Consider the following 25424-nt stretch of genomic DNA (forward strand, 5'->3'; position numbering starts at 1 on the left):
GACAGAGAATGATGAAGCAAATGTGCTTAAATGTCCACAATTGGGAAACCTGGGTGAAGGATATGTGGGAGTTCTTTGGGCTATTTAAACAATTTTTCTGTAAGTATGAAATAAAATAGTTCATATATATTTTTATGTTTGTTTCCTTTTTATTGAATTTATTGGGGTGGCACTGGTTAACAAAATTCTGCAGGTTTCAGGTGCACACAATTCTACAGCACATCACCTGTACACTGTACTCTGTTCATCACCCCAAGTCAAGTCTCCTTCTGTCACCATTTATCCCCCCATACCCTTCTGAAAATAAATTCGAGTTTTTGTAACCTAAGTAATGTATAAAAGGCTTATATTTGTTTGCCTATCTACCCCTCCATCTAGTTCTAAAAACAATTTAGTTATATTACTATATAAAAAACAAACAAGATACAATAAATTAAAAACAAGTAAATACATGTGGTCCTGGCAAGAATCTTCTAAATTGTAAAATTCTACAAAATGCTTTTGAAAATTTGACAGATTATGAGGCGAGGTTTCTCTTTGTTTTGGGAAACAGCCCAAACTTCAATATAGCTATTAGTTCCTCTGTGTCCCTGATACCTTTTTATTCAAAACTTGACTGCAGTTAGACACAGAGAATGCAATACTGGGCAATAGAGGCAGAAAATCATTATTAAAAAGAACAAAAGAAATACACATTGAAAATTTCACAGAATTTTATGCATGTATACACACTTTATTAAATTTGTATTGTAAGATATACACAAAGTCAGCATTTCACAAAACTTCCTATTATTCCAAAAGCAGTTATCTTGAAATACAGTGTTTATATAAATCAGTTCAGCAAAAAGAGCATCATCTATAGGATTTTGTTAGCATATCATCTCATGTACTTGTTTTCAAATATCAGTCTGAAATATGATATAATATAGAATAGAAAGAGAATTTTAATTTATACCAATGATTGCTTTTAAATATTAAACTTTATATAAAAATAAAGGGGTACTGTCAATCAAGCTCATCTGAAGATTAGCATCCCTATCTTTCATTTATCTCAAAACAATGCCTGCACAAACTTAACTTTCTAGTCCATTTAAACAATAAATACAAACCTTGGTTTAAACAGTAAAGTGAACCATCTTGCTTGCTAGTTCTCTTCTCATATCATTGGAACAATTTCATTTTCCTGCCCTAATTCTACCCCACCACTGAATTTCAAAAATAAATATCACTTTCCAAAGGTTATTTCTTAAGAGTTCTAAATCACAGCCAAAAATGGCCAAAAGTGTCCCTTTAAGGCAAAAAGACAATAGAATGAAGGTGGATAAGTATCCTATAATATAAAACCATCTCTCTGTATGATATAGGTAGAAACATCTCAACATGGTCCTTTCACAAACAGAATAAATCCTCTAAATACCATCAAAGTAACGTTTCTTTAAAATTGCATACTAGGATCACTTCTTGGCTTTTTAGCTAAGGTCAAGTGTAGTAAACTGGCATACTAGGGAACGATCTTCATAATATACCCATTTATGTTAGGTTTGAAGGAGTATGGCCTTTGCACAGCTGAAGGCAATATGAAAAATTATGACTTTAATGGGCACTATGGTGGTCATTACAATTTAAAATAAACAATACACCTGATGTTATTACAGAACTACTTATGGCTAGGTAAGTGATGCTCTCTTACAATTCAAGGAGAATACATTTTCCTTCAAGCCATACAGTATTACTAGTTTGTGAGTACTGGCAAATGCAACATCTTCCTTTAAGAGTCAAGGATCTTTGTCTCCGAAAGACAAGTGCAGTAGTCTTCATTTCTCACATACATTCAAAACTGGAATACTATGATCCTAGCGGGCAAATTTACATATTGAATACAGACATTCCACCCACGATATCTGAACATTAAGAGGAATCTATCATGACAGACATTTTTACACAGCCTTAAATAATAAATAACACAACAAAAGACTGCACTCATTTTTAAATAGCTTAGCCCAGGATTTTCCCTTTAAATATTAACTCCTGGTACCTCATACTTATTATCATGTAGAATGTTCACAGATCAAATACCTTCTTAAAAGCTGAACTCACAATAACATTGGTTTCTTTTTTGACTCCGGAAAGCTTCCTCATAGATATTAAGCTGCCCTTGCTATAAGACAGCATGCACAAGAACTGAACTCTGATTCCAGTGGCAACACGACAACCAAAACAGTCAGCAGCATCACCCACCACGTGAGAAAACCAATGAATCCAATGACAAAACAATAATCAGAAAAAAAAAAAGCAGCAATCGAGACAGTATGTGGCAACCAGTCACATAAGGACCCTTTTCCTACTCTACCTTATGATATACATGTTTATAGCACAGCACTGCATCTCAAGGCACCTCAGGCCTCCTAATACCATGCAAAACAAGCTGTCAAGCTTCACATATGCTTTTCTAGACAGTGGTTTGTGTGTAAATAGCATTATTCATTCATTTGTAGATGCTCCACACATCTGGTCAAAGCAGGAATTTCTTCTCCTTGACAACACCACCTAGAAACATTAACAATATTTTATATATTCCTTAGGGTAAGAGATTTGGAGAGAAAAATATCAACTATGGTAGCTAAGTCATAAGAACCTGTGGCAACTACTCCAGGTGTCCTGTAAGTACATTTATATTCTCCGCACTAAAATCAATCCTCATGTCATACATTCCAACAGCAAAGAAGCAATATGGGTAGTAACAAAAGCAACTACATGCTTTTTCTGCTCTGTAAGAAATGGCAAGTAAGCAGCTGAAACAGGAAAGGGAAACAAAATAATGTAGTTTAAGCTGATGCAGAAAAATAAAAAATAATATAATCAAAACCAATTCATCTACTGTGAAATAAAGAGATTTGAAACTATGTAGTCAACAGAGGACAAAAAAAAAATCTCTCAAGCAAGAGAATTTCTGATCAACTCTAGCTGTCATACTACTGCTGCAAAAAGGAACCATTCTCAAAAATACCTATCAGGGCTTTCCTTAAACATATAGACTCTAAAATAGGGGCTCTTTGAAGCACTGAGAAATATGTATATATTTGTATTTATATATACATACTCTATGCAATTAAAAATGAGTATTTGAGGTTTAGTCACTAGATCCAAAATGTGATCAGCAAAAAGAGACACAAGTAAGGTCACTGTATTTGTAAAATTGAACTTTAGAGAAGAGAGATGCCAAACAAACAAAAAAGAATGGTGATACTTTAATCCTCATCATGGATCAAAGTTCTCTGCATTCCTCACTGAATGCTTTATGTAGGAAACAGCAGTTAAAACACTGAATCAGAAATAGATGAATCACTTGGGTGAGAGATCATCCACCAAGATGAGCAGAGGGCATGAATTGGAGCATGCTACTGGAGACTCTGCAGTTGTGCTGCCTTTAGCCAGTGAGTCTGAGGATAAGCCATGGTTGCTACTGCCACCACTACTGTCACCCAAAATATCTGAACTGAGGACAAAGCGAAAAGAAATTATAAGCAGGATGCATCTATTAGGGTAAAAGTAAACATAACATGCAACGAGTTTCAAGAATTCACAAGTCAGTAAAGTGTTTGTAAATAATAAAAAGTATAAAAGCAATAGCAATGAACTACATCATGTACTAGATTCAGATACCTGCAAAAGCACAAAGTCATGCCAATGAAAAGTAAAACACTCAGGGTTCTGTATCATTTTAGTGTTCTCCCAGAGGTACCAGAACGTCCAACATATAATAAACAGTCTTCTTGACAGATCATGGTTTTCGTGAGGTAGTTCCCTTACCTTCAGCTCAAGACATTTCTATCCTTCTATTTATCGTCTTACCTTCCCATCAGCCTTATACAGTAAAAGGAATGGTTACTCATTGAGGTAGCTACCCTGAATTCTACGAAGTAGTCTATCAAGTCCATTGCTTCATGGTCCTTCTATTCCAGAACAAAGTATTTCAATTGCCCTAGATTTTACCACTTCCCCACTCCCAAGAGGCTTTCGATTCTAACATGTTTTTCTAATTTCCTTCATTATTTGCCATTTATATTCTTCTCATTTTATGAACTTCTTACACCTCTCCCTTTCCTCTTGCTTTCAAAACCCAAAAGTCTCCCTACCATCTCTAAAAGACTATTTTCTTTGATTCCTTCTATGACTACCCAGTTAAGCTTCTAAAAGGAATGCTTTTTTTTAAAGGATTTTTAAAAAAGATTTATTTATTTATTTATTTTTAGAGAGAGAAAGGAGGGGAGAGAGAGAGAGCGAGGGAGAGAAACATCAATGTGCAGTTGCTGGGGTTCTGCCCTGCAACCCAGGAATGTACCCTGGCTGGGAATCGAACCTGGGACACTTTGGTTCCCAGCCTGCGCTCAATCCACTGAGCTACGCCAGCCAGGGCTTAAGGAATGCTTTTTATATCCACAGACCCAATACCCCCACAGTCCACTCACCTCTTTAATCCTAACAATGGGCTTCTGCTCCTACCCTTCCACTAAAACTCCTGGCCTGGGCATCAAGATCCTCTATAGCCCAGCACAGGAATACCTTACCAATTCAGCCCAAACTCTCGTGGCTCCCAACAACCAATCTGGTTTGCCCCATAAATCTTCCTTTATGCTTCACCACTCACAACCAAGAGCCTTCACAATTTGGCATCAGGACGCCTTTCTGACTTTGATTCCCATCAATCCCACATATTAGCTCTATGCTCTATATTTGGCCCAAATTCACTCATTCATTTATTCTAATACTATTGATTTCCTGCCAAGTAAAGGAAGTATGCTAGATATTAGAAAAACAATAGTGTATAAGATGAACATGGTCCCTGCCCCCATCAAATTTACAGGAGTTCAGTTCACATACACTGAAATAATTATGCTAATAAACATATAATTATAATCTGTGATCAAAGCAATAAAGGAAAGATACAAGGGGCTCTGAAAGTATATAACATGGGTGACCTTATCTACTTTGGAGGAACAGGGAGGAACAAGGCTCCTTAAAAGCGGTATTTGAGCTGTCATCTGAAAAATGAGTAGGCATGAACTAGATAAGGTTTGGGAAGAAGCAAGGGTAGTTCTAGAAGCCAAAAGCAGGCCAGTGTGGCTGTAGTACAGACAGTAAGAACATGATGAGAAACAAAGCTGGAGAGGTGGTCAGGCAGTTTCAGGATTTACACAGACATGCCTTTTATTTTTGAAAAATAAATAAAATGTAAAATTGGAGAAGCAATTATGAATCAGGAAACATAGGTTCTAAGTTTAAGTCTAGTTGCTAGCTCCTTTGCAAATGCCCATCCTAATCTAATGTGCTCTAAGGCTAAGTATTGTGAGTCTTTAATATCATCATTTTTATGAATTTCTAAGTTAACAGATTTCCAGAGTTATGCAACCTGTGGTACATTTGGAAGTTTATGGGCCCTATACCACCCTCAATGAAATATAACTCCCCCCCCACCCGCTTCCTCTACTCTTCTTTTTCCTTCAAAATGTCATTTCTTTCTATTGCCACTTATTTGTTTTTAGGTGGAGACAGAATACAAAGAGGCTTCGGAAAAGTAAAAATAAAAATGGAAACAGTATGTTCTACAGTACCCCTACTCTATGCTCACTGCTTTCAAGTGCATCATTAATAAGCCACTTTTAAGAAAGAAGTTTGGATAATTTAGCTGGCTCAGATATTTTTTGAACCAAAAGGCAAAATGGGTCCAAAGTATGAATTATTCAAACTACTGAAAGAAAGTTGCACAGATAATCTGAGACATTGGAAAATCAAAATATATGTGATGTTTTTTCCTCCTGAAGCATTTGGCCTAGACTAATATTAAAATGAATTTACTTTGCTAAAACACATATTGGCTGGGCAGCCGAAGGACATTCTCTGTGCTAGCTGGCAGGAAGAAAAGGGTTTGGATTAAAATTTGGCCACCAAGAAGATAATCTGAATATAAATAAAGATTTTATTATTCTAACCACCAAACTTACGGTGAGCCCTGGGTTAAAATATTCCCTTTGTAACAAGACCTGCTTGCTTAGGTGAATCTTGTATTCATTCAAAAACATAGAGCATGAGGGTGGTGAACACAATGCAGTATAAGGATGATGTATTATAGAACTGTACACTTGAAACCTATATAATTTTATGAACCAACGTCACCCCAATAAATTTAACTTAAAAACACACCGAACGTGACTCATGCAGAGAAATCTGTCATTTAACACTGCTGATTACTTTAAGAGAAACAAGCTAATGGGGAAGTTACCAAGAAAAAAATAAATCTGAACATTTCATTTCATATCTTTTCAAAAATTTCTTCTCTATTATTAAATATAAACATATATAAAATTTTGTTCATTAACAGAGAAATAGCATACTTACATTTAGTCACCAGTGCAATTCATATTCTGAACTTAGTAAACCTTTAACCAGATATTTTCACTAAACTAAAATCTACTTTTTGTTCTAATTAATCTGGCACTACTACCCATCGTCTGGAAGTACGGACCACAAGTCACAAATTACCCACTGTTAGTAGATCTGCATAAAGCAAGACTTACATATTTTAATCAGATCAATAAACAAAAGTGATTTTCACAGTGTCCACTATTAAACATTCTACCAGGGTTTCTAAAAGCAACAAAATATGGTTCAATTTGAGTTTCTCTCCTTTCCTTCCTAGCTTAAGCTCTGATGGAGATGTTAATGAGCCTTAGACTAATAGCCAAAAGCCAGACAGTGGCAGGAAAGCAAAGGACCTACACAATTCAGACTGAACATAGGAGAACATTTATGCATGACTCATGGACACGGACAACAATAGGGGATGGACTGTGGGAGGAGAGAGGGTGGGGCTTGGTGGAGGTCAGCAAAGGGAGAAAAAGTGTGGACAACTGAAATAGTATAAACAATAAAGTTAAAAAAATGAAAAAAAGGAAAAAAGTGAACTATTTCTTTCCAGTCATTGAATGTACATATTGAGGCAATATCTGAACCACTCAACCAAAAATACTTATGACTGTTAAAGTAGTGCCCTCTGTTTAAAAACAAACAAACAAACAAACAAACAAACAAAACTAAGGGTAAGATTGTAACAGAATCATTAAAACATTCAAACAACAAAACCAGGATGTCCGGTGTCATTCATATTCTCACCCCATCCAGTTGAGCCACTTTGCCTTGTCTATTCAACAAACTGGGTTCTATCAGGTTAATGGCAGACAGGTAAGTGCACTAAAAATTAGTCACAGCCCTATAAAGCCAGCAGATTTTGGTATAAGGTAAGACTATGGGGCGTCCCTTATCCCTTGATGTGGGTTAAACTGGCCCATAGGGCATGTTCTCTGGTCTCTATTTTACCTTAAGAAGGACCATATCTTCCCATATAACTTTTATGTTTTAAGATCACACATTTAAATATGATCATTTCCACAGTCACCTTGGGGATAAGAGTTTAAAAGCATCTGCACAGATGTCTAAACTGCTCACATAAATATTTTCAAAGTGTATACATACATTTCTATTATTAAATAAATCATGATTAAATCTTATTCTTTGTATGTCACATATTCACTATGAAATTTTTTTGCCATGACACATATATTAAAAATAATGTTAAAATCACTAAGATTAATCTAATTATAATGTTAACATAAAACTATAAAGGCTAAATTAGCAGTCATGTTAACACTGATGCAATGGGCGAAAAAAATCACAGAAGACTTTTTCCTTTTCTGTAGGCAAAACAGACTGCCACTTAATCTTCACTACATGGCTAGAGGCCCTGAAAATTCCCAGGGCCTCTAATACGATAATCTTATTCCCAAAAGAATAAGGAGCATACCATGAAATGCCATGAATTAAAAGAGTCAAAGCACCATGCAAAGGTGTACTTCCAAGCTGTGATCAAATTCTTGATGTTCATGAAGACTAAATGGAGAGTGACAAAATTCTTCCCTTGTGGTGACATTGTTCCCCAGATATGATTGGCAGAGGTTTCAGAATTTTCAGTTCGTAAAAAAATATAATATTCAGAACAGGCTTACTATTTCTTTGGGCAGCAGTGGGCATACTGGACAGTGATTCCAAATGGGTCCGCACTCAAACTTCACACTTAATTTATACTTCAAAGATGTCAAATTTTAAAGGCTATTCTCTAGTATATAAATTTTAATTTAAAGTGTTAAAACCCCTCTTTTCTTTGCAGAGCAGTACAAGGAACGAACTATAACAATTTAAATGATCATTTACTAATGATCTGATACCTTTTCTACTCCCTAAAAGGTATAAAGATTGCTTCCTTAGTTTTGTTATCAAGTAGATGGCTACCTTTGACAATAAAAACCAGAACACAGCTACTTCCTGTCTTTGTCCCCATTTCTAAGAATATGGATGTCTTATCAATGCAAAGGCATTAAAGAGACAGAAAAAAGCCTTTACAAGGGCAGGATACCATTTTTATATATCAGGAATAGCTCATATTTGAAATCTCTTAGTTATAGACATCAATGTCTACATTATTAGTATACAAGGTGTCCCAAAAATCTTAGTGCAAACTTGTTTTAATATCCTTGGGACTCCAGATGCTACAAACTCACTAAAACATCACTTAAAATTTTAATTACCTAAATATTTTTGATACTTAATTTTGTGAATTTTGAGTAATACATTTGTTTTTAACATATTATTTGAGCCATATGTTGGCTTCTTAGTGCTCTATGAGGGGCCGTGAATGAAGCAAATCTTTCCAGTGTGAGGGAATACTTTTTGTGTTTATGGATCAAAAGTGCCCTTCATCACCAATGTCCATGTTCCCAGGGCTCTCATAGCCAGTTACAGGTCTTTGGAGAATGGGAGTAGCAAGAGAAATAGAAACCTCATAACAGTCACCATTGTCTACAGCTTAGGTTGTGCTGTCTGGAGGAATAAATGGCTGGATAAGGGGAGAGGGCTTGGTAAATACCATATCTTGTTTTTTTCTTCTTTATTTGCATGAACTTGTTTGACGGCATCCTACACAGCAAGCCTATGACAATTTTTTAAATAAATCCCCTCACCCTATCTAATGTTTTTTAGCTTGGTGAAAAGCTTTTACCTAACTTGGTTACTTGGTTAGTAACTGGGTAAGCAAATCTATTTATAATGTCATGTGCCTATATTAAAACACACTTTACCAACAAAGTGATATGCAGATTCCACTGAGTATAGAGTTTTATCCACTAGTCATCTTGAGAAACTTTAGAGGTTTTCTCTTTGTGACCATGTACACACCTGGAAAGGCACTCTGTACCAAAATTAGCACACTGAGCTACCAAGGGCAGACAGAGATGAGAGAGAAGAAAAATTGTGGCGCTGAAAGTAGCTAGAAAAATCTAAAAGGTATCTATTCCAAGGTTAGAACAGTACTGATCAATGAGTCTAATAAACGAGAATAATCTGACTTCTTGGTCAACTAGAAGTACAGGTTATTTTTTTTAAAAATATATTTTATTGATTATGCTATTACAGTTGTCCCATTACCCCCCGTCACTCCCCTCCACCCTGCACACCCTCTCCCACCCACATTCCCCCCTTTAGTTCATGTCCATGTGTCATAAGTTCTTTAGCTTCTACATTTCCCATACTATTCTTGCCCTCCCCCTATTTCTACCTACCATCTAGGCTACTTATTCTCTGTACCTTTTCCCCCTCTCTCCTCCTCCCACTTCCCTGTTGCCAGCTCTCCATGTGATCTCCATTTCTGTGGTTCTGTTCCTGTTCCAGTTGTTTGCTTAGTTTCTTTTTGTTTTTGTTTTAGGTGTGGTTGTTAATAATTGTGAGTTTGCTGTCATTTTACTGTACATGTTTTTATCTTATTTTTCTTAGATAAGTCCCTTAAACATTTCATAAAATAAGGGCTTGGTGATGATGAACTCCTTGAACTTGACCTTATCTGGGAAGCACTTTATCTGCCCTTCCATTCTAAATGAAAGCTTTGCTGGATAGAGCAATCTGGGATGTAGGTCCTTGCCTTTCATGACTTGAAATACTTCTTTCCAGCCCCTTCTTGCCTAGTACAGGTTATCTTCTATAAAACATGGAGTAAGTGGTTTGGAAAAAAGGGAATTCTTGATCCTTATACCTTGTAAGTGGCTTACACGAATCTTTAAAGAACACCATCCTTTTACATTGAATTCCCTTGTGGGCTCTTTATAAAAGATTCTTAGCCATAAACTTTGTGGAACAGAAAGCCTGAAAGGCAATACACAATCGTGTCTAGAATAAGATTATGTATTGTGTGTTGATTAGAAGGTACTTAAAAATTTCAAATTATTACCTGACTACTGCTACTATTCCTTCCCTTTCCCTCCAATAAGTCCATCAGTATCCAAGGGCTCAACTTCAGGTACAGGAAAATAAGTTAATTTTAGCACAAAAACATTAAAGGGCCTTAAGTTAGACATCTAAACTAGAATTAGTAAGGCTAAAAAATATGTGAGTGGGCCATAGGTATCAGGATGTGTTACTATAAAAATGAAACCTTAGTTAGCATTGGGATGAAATACCCCAAACCTTGAAAAATATTTTATAACAACAGATAATGCTATTTAGAAAATGCCATGCTGAAGAGAATACTGGCATTCTCTGCTAAGGCAAAAGGATATAATACAAAATGCAGGCAGAACAGTTACAATCAGTGGACCATTACCCAGAGCAACCCAGAAATGCTCACACCATCCAGGTGCTGACACTTCTCCACACCATTAGCACCTACTGAAAGAGGATGACTTAACAACAGGAGCTAGGGATGAAGGTGTAGGTGCCAAGAAGATACACGCTTCCAAAAAAGTACTCATGATTTTTAAATGATCTGCTTTTCCACATTATCTACACCTCTAGATTTCCCCTCTATGGAGCATGGATAAAAAGCTGAATACATTTTAAATGATCCCAATATACTTTTGATGTGGCTCTTTTTAAATAGATTATACCCTAATATCCTTTTGCTTTTATTTCATTTTTTACCATGAACTGAGATCAGACAATTGTGCAGTCTCTGGAGACAGCATATTAGTAGTGCCTTGGAAGAGCCTCTTGGGCTGGCTTTCGGTCTCCATTTCACCTAAAACAAAAAGAGATAATGCCACTGTAAAACAATTATACAGGCTCAATGCTAAAATAGGCTGATCATTATTTAAACAAAGCTCAGCATACTTCTTGAAGCTGTTACTTGAAAGATATTTTTTCTATGTGTTTAACATACAAGAAATATACTTTCTCATAACCTTAACCAAAAAGTCAGCAGCCCTAAAAAGAAAAACACCTTCTCATTTATTAAATGTATCACACTACAGGTAGTCACATTCCTTTTTTAAATATACTTTATCGATTATGCTATTACAGTTGTTCCCATTTCCCCGCCTTTGCTTCCCTCCATCCAGTATGCCCATTCTCTCTGGCTAGCCCCACTTTACCTTATGTCCATGGGTCATACATACAAGTTCTGTGGCTTCTCCATCTCCTATACTGTTCTTAACATCCTCCTGTCTATTCTACCTACCAATTTGTACTTCTTAATCCCCCATGCTGGTATAAACAAACCTACTATACTGCTAGTTGTATAAAAGTATAGCACACACAATTATATACAGTACATAAAACTTGAAAATGATTATGTTACTGTTTTATGTATTTGTATACAATAATGTTTATCATTATTTTAGAGTGTCTTCTTTGTACTTACAAAAAATGTTTGCCATAAAACAGTATGTTGTGTTATACCAGTGGCAGCCTTATACATCTCGTGTTTACCATGTGTCTTGATTGCATCATTTCCCCTTGTGCTTGATTTGATCTCATGCTGTTTTTCAGAGTAACATGCAGTACAGGATTGTACACTAGGAGCAATAGGCTGCACCATATGGCCTAGGTGTATAATAGGCTACACCACCTAGGTTCATCTCAGTGCACTCTGAGTTGTTCATACAGTGATGAAATCGCCTGATGCTGCATTTCTCAGAAAACACCTCCATTGTTAAGGGATGCATGACTGTGTAAGTTCAAAAGCACACTTGTATCCGAAAGCAATTATTAATTCACAAAAATGGTATTGTACTGGCTACCTCAATCCTACAGATTTTCTCACAACTGGTAACAGAAAAACTTTGCATCAAAGGAGTAGTGTTTAACATTTTGCCATTAGGAGTGCAAACACTAATGACCCTAAGTTATGCAGAAAAAGCCCCTTCCCAAATAAGCTATGATTTAAAACATGCATATAGCCCTAGCTGGTATGGCTCAGTGGATTGACTGCCGGCCTACAAAGCAAGGGGTGCCTGGTTCAATTCCCAGTCAGGGCACATGCCTGGGTTGCAGGCCAGGTCCCCAGTAAGGGGCATATGAGACACAACCACACACTGATGTTTCTTTCCCTTTCTTTCTCCCTCCCTTCCTGTCTCTAAAAATAAATAAATAAATAAATAAATAAATAAATAAATAAATAAAACATGCACATAAATTTGGTTTTGAAGCTTTTTATCTGAGCTTTAAAATGGAATAGTATGAAAAATTTAAATCATGTGTCTATCTATGCTCCAGTAGAAAATTAGTAACTATAAACTTAAACCTGTGCAAGATTCTTTTAAGAAAAAGAGCAAGCAAAAACAAATACAATATTCAAATCTCATATTTATCAATTAATTCATATTATCCTTCCTCTGGAGCTATTCTGATTATTACTAAAATGGAAGAAAGGTTGTATTTTTATTTGCTTTTTCCATACCTTGTTTATATTTATTTATTGGTTTTAGAGAAAGAGAAAGAAAAGAGAGAGAAACATCAATTTGTTGTTCCACTTATTTATGCATCCATTGTCTGATTCTTGTATGTGCCCTTACCAAGGACCTTGGCGTAAGGTGGGATACTCTAACCAATTGAGTTACCAGACCAGGGCGCTTTTTCCATACTTTAATATGCAGTTTTTAAAAGCTACTGCCTGGCTTTCAACACCTCTTTAGCAAAACACTTGAGCCCTTTTTAGCAAAGAATTCCTCCATCTGCTGGTTTATTTTGGAATAGCTTTGAAACTAAACAACCCTACTAACTCCATCTATTTCCCACAACAAATTTAAAATTAATAACAACAACAACAATAGCTTTAATTTCTACATGTTATTTTCACATAATAACTCCTGAGAAGATTCTTCAGATTGTAAATAATTCCTTAAAGAATTAAGGAAAAAAAACTATTCATTTATAAAATAAATTTTATTCACTAACACAAATATTGTCCCTGTATCAGGCTCTATTTTTCAGAACATTACCCTCTTTAATTTTAAGTTGTCTGAAATATAGCACTTTTTGAATCTGTGTGTGATGCTCTAACTGGAAAATTTTCACCAAAGCTGGTAAGTATCATTTACTTACCATGAGGAGAATTGATTTGTTTACTGGCCTTGAAGGTAATCTGCACAAAGAAACCACTTACCAAATTGTTTTATTAAATTGCTGCTAAAACTCTTGTTTAAAATGACATCTAACCCTTGCAATCATGTGGTCATATCCCTGTGAATAATGACTAAAACTGTGTTAAATTTCTTTGCTTTTTTTTAATAGACTCCATCAGGGGCCCATAAGCATCTAAAACTAACATTGAGTGCGATCATTTTAGTTTAGTGCTCAGTGGTTCAAAATAAGGTAATTAAGAGAGCACCCCAATTACAGCAAAAACCCTAAAGGCCTGAATATGAGGCAATAATTCTCCCTTTGCCATTGCCAAGGTATAACTTGGTGGTGGATTATATCTGAGAATACATCTTGTTTACAGACCTATTTGCTGTGACATAAGCATATATTTCTGCAATGTATCAATTTGTACCTTTTATATTCAGATCACTGAAAGGCAAAAATTTTGGAATATATATTGGTAATATGAATATATGAATAAGATTCTGTTATGAAATATAAAACTATAGACAGTATCAAAATAACTAATTTATAAAAGAATTAGTAAAGCATATACGGGGAAGAGTATTGCATATTTTTATTTTTACTGTTGTTCAAATATGGTTATCTGCATTTTCCCTCCACCACCTTCCCCCACTCCACCAACCTATTGCATATTTCTTTAGAAAAAAGGAGCCCTTGAAACTAATTTAAGACAAAAGTTCTAATATGTAGTTTAAGTTCAACTAGGTTTCATATCAGAAATGTGACACTTACCTTTTCTCTTAAGAGGACCAAGAGCACTGGGCCTAATGCACTTGACTGGACTCTGACTCCTGCTTCAAAGAATAAATAAACTGGATGAAGTGTAAGTACTTCTAAGACGCAAGATAAACATTACAGCCCAACAACTAAGTCAAAAAAATTGACATTCATAGAGGGAGAAATAGAAAAATGCCTGTGTTGTAGGTTGAGTAACTCAAACACCAGTACATGATCTAACCTGGCATATGGCAATCTGGTGTTTTAAGCTATCTTTTAAAATCATTCTGCAACACAAAATATCCATAATAGTTTCTTTTAAAAATAGAAACCACCCTGGCTGGTGTAGCTCAGTGGATTGAGTGCAGGCTGCAAACCAAAGGGTCGCTGGTTCAATTCCTAGTCAGGGCACATGCCTGGACTGTGGGCCAGGTCCCCAGTTGGGAGTGCATGAGGGGCAACCACACATTGATGTTTCTCTCCTTCTCTTTCTCCCTCTCTTCCCCTCTCTCTAAAAATAAATAAATAAAATCTATTTAAAAATAGAAACTTTATTAAAAAGTTATTTGAATTTAACTAATCTACAATCTTAAACAAAATCTTTCATTATAAAAGACATTGCCCTATACACACGTCTGTCCACTGAATATAAACTGGTACTAAATCTCAAAAAAAAAAGAATCTGGTAAAATGTTAATAGTAGAATATAGATAATAGGTATATGGCTTTTCACTTTGTAATTATTTCAATTTTCCTTTCACTTGGAAATTTTCCATAATAAAATGTTTGGGGAAAAATGTCATCAGACAGACAATTTTAAAAAGTAGCACTTCACCCACATTTAAAAAGTAGGTTCACCTACCTGGAAAAGTGTCTCGGACTAGGAACAGGACTTGGTGGTAGCCCACTGCTGCTCACAAACATTTGTAAGGATGGTGAAAAACATTGCTAGAAAACACATATTTAATATAAAAATAGTTAGTTGTAATGCTCCAGTTTTCAAGAGATTCTTCTCACAATGACAGAAACAATAGCCTTAGAATTGTTTAGTTGTCTATGTATCTCTCTCTATATATAAATGAGAATACTTGTGTGTGTGTGTGTGTGTGTGTGTGTGTATTTCCAAATTACTACCATAGACTTTCTTGATCTTTCTTCCAGTCATTGGACTTTTTAAAAGTGAGGCAATTTGTGCATACGTGTTATAGACAGTAAACAGCTCAGCGTGTCAAAGAGAGTTAACATGTTGTCAGTGGGCCTACCTTTCCAAATCCTCTGGTGGGTGATGGTGCTGGAGAAACTGGCATGAAGTCAATCCTTTTAGGAGAATATAATTTCTCTGGCTTGTCAAAATCACTATCACTCTGTAAACATAAAGTGTTATTTCATCATAATTCACAGTTCTGCACATCACAGTTCTTCCTTACTGCATACACATGCCTGCATTTTTTAGGGTAGAAATGTATGCTAAAAAGTTGCAATATGATATTTCAGTGGAAAAGCAGAGATCAAAAATGAATCCAAATTTGCAAACAGAAGGGACAGAAATGTATGGAAAATTAATAAAGCCAATGAACAATACAAAGGATTCTATAAAACAAAAATAAATAAAGAAAACAAACACAAAAACTTTACCAGGCTCAAGCGTTCGTCCCATGATTGGCTTATCTGCATTGCTGTTTGCACTTCCCTAAAACAAACAAAAATGAAAGGCCATCAGTGCTCAGACATAAGCATACACTAGGCTGTGCCCTATTCCTGTGAAGCACTAACCTTTCATGGGCAGTTTCTCTATTGATCATATCCATGCCTTCTTCCTGCAAAGATAAACATGAGCTGAAAACATTGTATTTATCCATACAATGCTTTATTTGAAAGAAAGAAAAAAAGACTTTTCTACCTTATCTGACATAATTTACAGTACAGCAGAAATAACATTCTAAGACCATCACCCATGCCACATCTGTATTTTATCTGAACACATAGAAGAATTTTAATCTGCCTACAACTAAACAGTTGCAGCCTGTGGCAGTTTTGATATCTAAATTTTCAAAATGAAAATAAAATCAAAATGTAAAATTCAGCCCTGGCTGGTATGGCTCAGTTGGCTGGGTACTGTGCTGCAAAGCAAAAGGTCGCTGGTTCAATTCCTGGTCAGGGCACATGCCTGGGTTGTGGGCCAGGTCTCTGGTTGCAGGGCATGAGAAGGCAACCGATAGGTGTATCTCTCACACGTGGATGTGTCTCTTCCTCTCCTTCTCCCTCCCTTCCCCTCTAAGAAATAAATAAATATTTTTTTAAAAAGTAAAATTCAGAAAATTGTAGATCTGTGCTAAAAGGTAAAATTTACCCTTTTGATTTGATGCAGTCTGCTACTACAAATCCGATTAGGTGAGGATGACAGCAACTGGAAAGAAAAAGTAAACGTTTGCTAATTTTTGAATCACAAAGAAATCTGCTGTCAGTGTAAAACCTCTTCCTAGATAATGTTTCATATTCTCCTTAGAAAACTAGTTCTTTAAGTTACTGAACATTAATGCACGAAAGGCAGTACATTCAATCTTTAGAAAGTACACCAGGTATCCATCCTCAAAGCACCATCTGTCATCCGACAGGCACCAAATTTAACACTTTTCCCAAATAAATGCAGAGCTGTGTACATTTGTGTAAAAAAAAAAAAAAAAGACTCCAAGCCTTGGAAATATCCATTACTTCACTAATCTAAAGTAAAGAGCTATAAGAGAAGGGAAAAAACCTGCTTTTATTCATTTTTATTACCAATTCTCCAATGGAGAAAGACAGACTAAGAAGGCCAGTATAATATTGTGTCTATGATAAATGTTTATCAAAAGCACTTTGAAACTGCAATAAGGAGATTTTGTTTGCATGATCTAAATCAATTCTAAAATTTGATCACTAATGCTATCACTACAAACCTTACTAAGAAAATCAATGCAGAAGGCAAGGTGTATTTTTAAAATAACTGTTGTTTTCCCCTACCTCACCATTTTATAATAACACAAAACTGAATTGATTTGGGGCCAAATTGTGTTCCATCAAAATAATCACAATCTGATTACAAAATGTAAGATACAATTCATATTTTACAGGGTCCTAATAGCCATAACATAAACAACTACTATGTATCCCCTAATGAAATGTAAATAAAATTATAATACTATAAAACCAAACAAGACACTTATCCTGTTACAAGAAGCCCTATCCTATTAAAACTTTTTTGAATACTAATGTAGTGATTGAGTAATACAAAATGGTGATAAACTGCTCTAAGTTGTTTAGGCAAAAGCTAATTCAGGTAAAATTTTTAAAAGTTACCCACTGAAATATGATTTTACCTCGAAAGATATCTCTTTATTACCCACTCTTTTCTTTTACTTTTTCCTCTCCTGGGCTTTGAAAAGAAAAAAAAAAACTTCACCAGTAAAATCTTTTTAAAAAGTACTTTTTTTTCCATTATGAAAGCGATGCATATTTACTGTTGAAATCTTAATAAGGTCATTTGAAAAACACTAAGCTACTAGGCAAGTAAATAAGGCAAGAAAAACTCTAACAGGATAATATGAAGAAGAGCACAGATGTGTCTGTCCATCAGAGAACAAAAGAAACCTCAAAGGCAGGGAAATAATCAGGAAAGCCAAAGTGATGACTGCCAAACACAATTGTGGAGAAAAGTCAGAAATTTAGATGCTGTATCTATGTGATGTACAACTTGTCAATTTTAGACAGAACTGCAAAGTAGACCTGAAAGAGGAAGAGAGGAGCAAAGCCATGTCTAGTGCCAGAAACAGAGTAAGGTATAGGCTGAGAAAAAAGCCAGGAACTTCAAGGAGGTGCTGGTTAATGGTGTTAAGTCAAGCAAAGAGCTCAAGTGGGATAAGAAAAGAGGCCCCTGACTTGGGCAATCAAATGGGTGTTGGTGACTTTTGCAAGAACAGGTTTTTAACAGAGTTGTGGTAGGAATGATGAGATTACAAACTGGCTGAATAGTTAACAAGAAATTAGGAGACAAGGAATCAAAAGACAGTGGAATATAGATTAAACTTTGAAAAAGATTCCTTAGGTAAATGAAAAAAGGGAAGGAGAGACCTATGAAAAAAAGAAAACAGTCTGCTTTCCAGATATTTGGGGTATGAGTCAGGAGAAGAAAGTGGAAGAGACTGTGAGGAAGACACTGAGGACAAAAGATAGAGAGAAGATGACAGACCAAGCAAAGTGATAGAGACTCATAAAATGTATAAACCATTTGGAGAAAACACTCCATGTGAAGGTTGAAGGTAAAGATATTCTAAGGAGAAGAAAGCGGACATGTGTACAAGGTAGGTGTCTGCCTTCTCTGTGAAGAAGGGCTGTCTGCTGAAAGTGAATGGTGGTGAAGCTTACAGAGGTTTTATTTTAAAGATTTAGAATATTTCTTTGGAAAAGAGCATGGGGCCAGTGGCACCTTGAACCCAACATGCCCAGAAAGAATTTATCTTCTGTCCCTTCAAATGACCAATTCCTTTCATTTTCTTGACTCATAATAAAGGCAGCACTATTCCCTTGGTCACCAAGAAATAAAATTGCAGTCACTTTTGAGTCCTCTTCCCTGCCTTTATATCTAACCAGCTGTCAAATCATGAAGCTCCTACTTCTTCATGTTTCCTACATCAGTCCCCTTCTTTTGAATTCATTCACAAATACTTTACTTTTTGCACACATAGCTAAGTGTATTAAGATTTATAGAGTACACTGTGATATACTATATATGGTGTAACTAATATTATGATAGAAGTATCCAAAGAACAATGTGGAATGAATCCCACACCAGATAGCTAGAAAGGAAAAGGGGATGGGGTGAAGGGTAGCATAAGGATCAACAGAAAACCAGTGAATCAACAAAACTCCTTCAGCATACTAGGTATTTTAGTGCAGCCAAAGCCTAGGGTGGGTATTTGTCAGGAAGCAGTGAGAACTGAGCCTACACAGAGTTGATAAGAATCTTCGCATCTTAGAAAAGAGGAAAGTGAAGCATAGAGAGGCGAGTTCATTTTCCCTTCTTTGCTATGCTATTGATGCAGAAACATTTTTTCATATATACAGCAAAAAAAGTACTTATATTTTCTAGTATCTTCAGGGAAGGAGGTAAAGTGAATCAAGCTTCCAGAAAGCTGACATTTTCCCCTTTAAGTATTTTTAGCCACTTCAGCAGAAAATCTTTCTTAAAAGTGTGATGTTTCCCCCACTTATGAAACAGATTATACCAAATGGAATGGCACTGGAGGATCTCTATTCTAATCCCAGCTCTGCCACTTACTAATTGTCTGATTCTGAGCAAGTCACTTATATCAGCTGAGTCTTGGCTGCTGCCCCTTTCAATTGGGAAAAAAACATCTTCTATCCTGCTTACTTCATTGGGGTTGCTAGGAGATTAAATGTGTGAAGGTACTTTGTAGCATTTAAAATGTCTTTAAAAATAAATAAAATATCAAAAAGGGTAAGTACTACTGTAATTTAAGAAAAGGTGGAAGACCCAGGTATCCTTAAGAACATCCATTATTTGACGGTTCTATGCTACTGGCACCTCAACATCCATTAATAGGTTCTTAGCCCTTACACTCAGCCACAGGCGTTTTTTTTTTTTTTTTAGAAAACCTCTGTCTGCTTTTCAGCTTTCTCCTCTCTTCCTTTGCTCAGTTATCAGCATGCCTTTAAGGCAAATACAATGTACCTCTTCTCATTTCCTGCTTCTCACACACTACTGGGCTGGAAACTTATTATAATTGTGCATAAATTTTAGATGATTCAGAGGTCAGAGAGGCTCTCCTATAAATAAACCAATGAACCTTTGTGCATAGACTATGGAAATCTAGTTCAGTCATTCAGAGGTCTGTTTGCTTACATCCTAGATGTCTTCCAGAGCACTGCATCTACAAGATAAGTGGGCTCCGCACATGAAGTGCTACTATGTAAAAACTCTGCCATAATTTCTCCCAACACAACAAACTAATAAGATGATCCCCAATAGCTCTGGTTATATAGATCAGCAACTCTACTAAGAATACAAATACAAGCATTTTAAAGGAGTCTTTCTTTGGCTAAACAGCACTGACCAACAGAAATAAACACCCTGCAACCATTTAGGTGATTTTTGCATCCTAGGACAAATAAAGACCATTGCTCTCAGTTATAGTTAGAAGTTACTCGTGACTTACCTAACAACCATGATGAAAGTAATAGCACACACACAAAAAGAACAATGCTTAAAAATACAAAGTCCTACAGCTAAGAAATATTTTTAATCAGATTTCCTATTTTGCATCAAAAGCTGAAAATGGCCAAAGCATTAAGCAGCAAACAAGATAGGTAAAATACTGTTTTCTTTTGTAAATAAACTGTGCACATCACATAATTTTAAGAAGGAACTACATTTGAACCACTAAGTATACGTACTTCTATACTCACCAGACTGTTACGGCTCATAACTGTTGTACTATTCCTCCGAGTTCTAAATGTGTAAGGCTGAAAAACCTGTGAAAGGTCACTAAAAATAAAAGTAAAAATTATTAATGGATTCTCATCTAAAATATCCTTCAACTGTATTAATGCCAATTCGCTACTTAATGAAATTTTGAATGGCTCCTCATTTGGTACAATGAGTAAGCTCCTCACCGTCCTCTTCAGAGCTTTCTGACTGCTGTGCTGTGGGTTACAGGTTAGCGGAGATATTGATCTCCTCAGTGGCTGGGAGGCAGATAGGATAAATATGGGGTGGAGCTCCAGACTGGTTGCCTCCAGTTGCTTCTGCTCAGAACTCACCACCTCCCAAACCAGTTACTGCCAGATTCAAACTAGTAGCCTCATCTGCTTACCCAGAGGACCTACAATCAGTACTGCTTTCTCTGTGTGCCATGATATGACAAGGACTGGAGAGCCCTATTCTATAATCTGAGCCCAATCAGCATCTCCCACTATTCACCTAAACATGTGTTCTACCTTTGAACCCCAGGGTCCAACTAAATAAACATACCTGGAGTTTTGCTGATGGTGCCCCTTCTGACTCAAATGCCCTCCCTCCCACCACCACCTGTCAAAATCCTTCATTTCCTCCAACACCCACCTCAAACACCATGCCCTACACGAAGCCTCTTCATTCCACAAACACAATGAAATCCTTCCCTTCTTTGAACCCAAAAAGCACAATGGGGAATTTGATGTCTACTAAGACACCAACTTTAACTTTTATTAATGAAAATTTTGCATGTGTCTTAATTCCCTTGTTGGAGGTGTTTTGCTCATCTCTGTACAATATCTTGCAGTGCCCAGCAGAGTGCCACACCCGTGTTAAGAGGCGAAGAAGGATTTTCAGGATTGAGGATATGGGTATCACCTAATCCAGCTCTCCTACATTTTAAGTGAAAAAACAAAAACAAAAACAAAAACCAGAGATTCAGAAAGGCTAAGTGACTCATTAATAATCATAGCCAATCAGGGAGAAAATTGAGACTAGGCCTGGTCTCCTCACCCTTCTTCTGTCATCATTCTACTTTTCAAGTAATTGCTTCAATCGTGATTCAGAAAAAAGTATGTTATTTCTACAGCAGACTAACTTCAGGTCAACAGGATTGCCCTAGTCCCTAGTAATTGCTTGCCTACTAAATTTTAAGATAACCAAAAAAAGTCCAGTTTATTCCTATAGTATTAAAAATAAATGTAGAACTGAGGAAAGATTTAGGGCAGAGTTTCAAAATTTAACTAAAAAAACAATTTTTTCCCAAAATGAGGCTATTACAATCAGTTTGATACACATAAATGTTTGCCTTCCCTGTGCTTGATTACTGTTTTTGGCTAACTACCCCCATCCCCTTTTTTGGACTAATTCCATTTCTATGGGGCCTTGCAAATAGGCTCTCTACCTAAGATGAATTGTCTACTTACAAAAGTGAAATGTAATAGGTTCAGGAGGTCTGCCAACCTAAACTTCAATCACAATATTCTACCTTAAAACAGACCCTCTAATGACTTTTTCACATGAGCACAACACCCTACCACTGAAATTCAAGGGGAGGGGGTCCTCTCCATTCTTTTCTAAAACCTGTGTTTTCACTAATGTAAGGTACATGCTACCCTTCTTTTTTATTCACTGGAATGCATTTCAGGCAGTTTTATGATCTGAAAACGTTACAACAAATCCAAATCACTTAACATGACGTGAACATGCCATTTAATGTCAAGTTATTAGATAAACTGTGATTTATAAAAGTAAACAACTGTTAATACCAGGATTCCTAGACTAGGCTTAGAAATACCAGCTCCTAGAGACAGGTGTCAAATTGCAAGTTTAATTCCAGGGGCTTCAGTCTGACATTCACTGGTGTAAGTTAGGCAGGGAAGGCAACCTGTTACAAGAGCCGACTTCTTGTAGTTCCTTTCTGAGTGAGCTAACAGAGCCTCAGGTAGAGAAGGTCCCATTGTCCCCACACTGTCCAGAGTTTGGAGGTCAAACTTTCACTCCATTATGGGACACCAGTCACTATTAAGCAAACAAGTCATCACCCCTTCAGTTTGGAGAGCTCAAATGAGCTCCAACTCTCACTTTAGGGAAGGAAGACTGCAAGGGCTCGAAGAACCCCCAAACCCTGCAGTCCATCCTCCCCAGCACAGCTCACCTAGGCCCATGGATCAGGGGAGCGCTGTTGGATCTCCTCAGGCTGCCCCCATCAGATGTGCCAGGCTCAGAGTCCAGCTCCATTTTCTCCTGAGCCATGTCTGGATACTTGCAGGCAGGCACAGCGGACAGTGCTCAGCTCCTGGTGCTTAGGTATGGACTCCCAACATTCTCACCGCGGGACTGAGCTACAGCGGACAGGCAGCTGGGGGCGGGGGCTAAGGGGCGGAGGCTGGGGCGGAGAAAGCAGGAGAGGAGCCGGAGGGAAGGACGATAAGGAGGACGGATGATAGGGAGGGGAGAATGGAGGTTGTAATGGAGGGTGACAGAATAAAGGAGGAGGATGGAAGAAAGAAAGGGATGAAAGGAGGATGGAAAAGAACAGGAGGGAGAGGAAAGGATAGATGGAAAACAGTGTAAAAAGAAGAGGACAAAAGGGAGACTCGAAAGATAGGGGGAAAGAAGGAGGGCAGCGTGGGGAGGGCAAAGAGGAGCAGGGGGTAGGAAAAGAAGGACGAGGTATGCAGGAGAGGAAAGAGAAGAGGGGGAGGAAACTAGGCAGAGGCAGAACTCATGCTAATCTTCTGACCAATGACCTCAAGCTGGGCCGGGCTACAGACATTGCAGCTGCCTGGGCAGTGATATCACCAAGGAGCTGACAGTCCGGCATAGCCCAGCTGAGCAGCCTCTGCGGCTCCAGCTCCCCATGCTTAGGGACTGGGTCCGGCCCGCCAAGCTCCGGAACCCGGTCCCAGAGGATCCTCAGCCCTGTGATAGCTTCTTCTCCCCTCTCTGCCCCCTCCCGCCTGGAGGACAAGGGGGTGGGGGGTTCGGCCCCCTCAGCCACTGCTTGACGCGGTGCCTTCAGTTCCTCTCTTGGTTTCTAATAGCCCGAGGGAACCCCTTGGGGTCAAAACCAAAACCTAAACCTGCCGCTTCTTACTCCTCCCACTCTTCCGAAGCGGGAACCTCTGTGGGACCGGATCTTCCGTGTTTAGGCACCTAAAGGGTCCTGCGCACGCGCCAGGCGGCCTTGCCAATGAACCGGCGGGCAAGGAGCATGCGTGGGAGCCCTGCCCCTCAAACCTCCTCCAAAGAGGAGGAGCATTTCCTGGGGGCCCGGCACTTTCCTTGATGGCATTGGTGTGGGGCCGCTGGCGCCTGATTTTGAATGGAATCAATAGCTTAGAGATGCTGGAGCATCATCTTTCAGGAGGAGTTTGAGCCAATATTCAAGGGAAACAGAAACTGTCATTCCCAATTTGTGTACTATGACTTCTGTGATCCCTGCTTGTTTTTTTGTTTTTTTTTTTTTTTTTAATTTTTTATTGTTGTTTTTTAAACCCTTCAATTTTGATGGTCTTGGTCAGGAGGGGCCGATCGATATCTTTTTCAGATGATTTATTGGGTGCACTAGACTAACGGAAGTGAAAAAACAAAGACAATGGTGTAAAAACAAAGATCTAAATGACCGTTCACAGTGAGGAGCACCCATCTCCATTTTACAAGTGCCATTAGCTTCAATGGCATTAATAAAACTGAAGGACAAGTAGCAGAAACATTTTTCTTTCTAGGATTTATGCAGACCCTAACGATCATGATCCTGCATGTGTGAGACCTGGAATTATTTATTTTATTTAACAAAGCTCTACATAGCAGTTACTGTGTGCTAGGCACTATTTTAGAGCTTTAGAAATATTAAATTATTTAATCCTCACCACTTGAACGACCCTGAGAGGAAGGTGGTCATTGTATTATGTTAATCATACATATCTAGAAAGTACAGGAAATTTAGTAACTATGAAGTTGGTTTCAAAATTTAGCAAAACTATTTGCGTGCCCCTTAATTCACTTGTTTCATATTAAACTTTTCAAGCCCGGTCACCATTTTATCCCTCATTGTTTATGTTTTCTAATATGAGAGTTTTTAAAAGCAATTTTGCAAAGTTCCCTTTAAATTGCCGATATTTTCCTGCCAGCTGGATGAGAAATGCAAACTATGCCTTTAACCTATTTATGTATCTCTTTATCGCAAGGTCTCAGCAATTCCCCCACGCAATCCAATAAAAAAATATGGTATATTCTACTGTTCACCATAACAACTAAACAATCATTTTTGACTGCATGCACAGTCCCTAACTCTGAGAAGTCAAACAATTTAGTAGAATACCTAATTTTCAGGAGCATAACAGTTAAGAGGAACTCAAGGATTCATATCCCTGGATGGATAGCTCAGATGGTTAGAGCATCATCCCGCTATGCCAAGTTTGCAGGTTCAAACCCTAGTCAGGGCACAACATACAAGAGTCAACCAATGAATGCATAAATAAGTGGAACAACAAATCAATGTTTCTCTCTCTCAAAAATCAATCAATAAAAATCAATTAGAAAAAGAGATATATAGGAAGATGGATGCTACCTTGGCCATCATTTCCAGATTTTATTCATATTACTGTTGCCTACCTAGTTTCTTTTACTCTTCATGTAAACTTTTGGGAGTTTTGGGCTTGGGGTCCACTTGCTCTTGTGAGTTAACATATTGTTTAAAAGTTACCATGAT

The 25424-nt window shown here is 37.3% G+C and overlaps 1 protein-coding gene across 11 annotated transcripts; it reads right to left on the minus strand.

Annotated features, from left to right (window-relative positions):
* Positions 1-707: 707 nt before the first annotated feature.
* Positions 708-23882, minus strand: FAM122B (family with sequence similarity 122B). 11 transcript variants are annotated; one of them, XM_036017137.1, is made up of 12 exons: positions 22866-23882; positions 20662-20740; positions 16550-16606; positions 15973-16016; positions 15835-15889; positions 15462-15563; positions 15062-15147; positions 14215-14276; positions 11020-11116; positions 3347-3496; positions 2636-2792; positions 708-2547 (listed from the first exon to the last, which is right to left on the minus strand). In XM_036017137.1, exons 1-11 carry the CDS (start codon positions 22961-22963, stop codon positions 2645-2647), a joined length of 978 nt encoding a protein of 325 aa, XP_035873030.1. In that variant the 5' UTR covers positions 22964-23882; the 3' UTR covers positions 708-2547; positions 2636-2644. The 11 variants fall into 11 exon arrangements, with proteins under 11 accessions (XP_035873030.1, XP_035873029.1, XP_035873027.1 ...); XM_036017136.1 differs by having other exon boundaries at positions 14215-14273; positions 20650-20740; XM_036017134.1 differs by having other exon boundaries at positions 20650-20740.
* Positions 23883-25424: the final 1542 nt, after the last annotated feature.

Source organism: Phyllostomus discolor, chromosome X (assembly GCF_004126475.2).
Source record: "Phyllostomus discolor isolate MPI-MPIP mPhyDis1 chromosome X, mPhyDis1.pri.v3, whole genome shotgun sequence".
Taxonomy (NCBI): domain Eukaryota; kingdom Metazoa; phylum Chordata; class Mammalia; order Chiroptera; family Phyllostomidae; genus Phyllostomus; species Phyllostomus discolor.

Coding starts and splice junctions, on each gene's coding strand:
- FAM122B (XM_036017134.1), bottom strand. CDS start 22,963: ATGGCTCAGGAGAAAATGGAGCTGGACTCTGAGCCTGGCACATCTGAT. Junction 15,890..15,972: donor AGAGAAACTGCCCATGAAAG/GTTAGTGCTTCA, acceptor TGTTTGTTTTAG/GGAAGTGCAAACAGCAATGC. Junction 11,117..14,214: donor TGGTCCTCTTAAGAGAAAAG/GTAAGTGTCACA, acceptor TTTTTGTTTTAG/GTGAAATGGAGACCGAAAGC.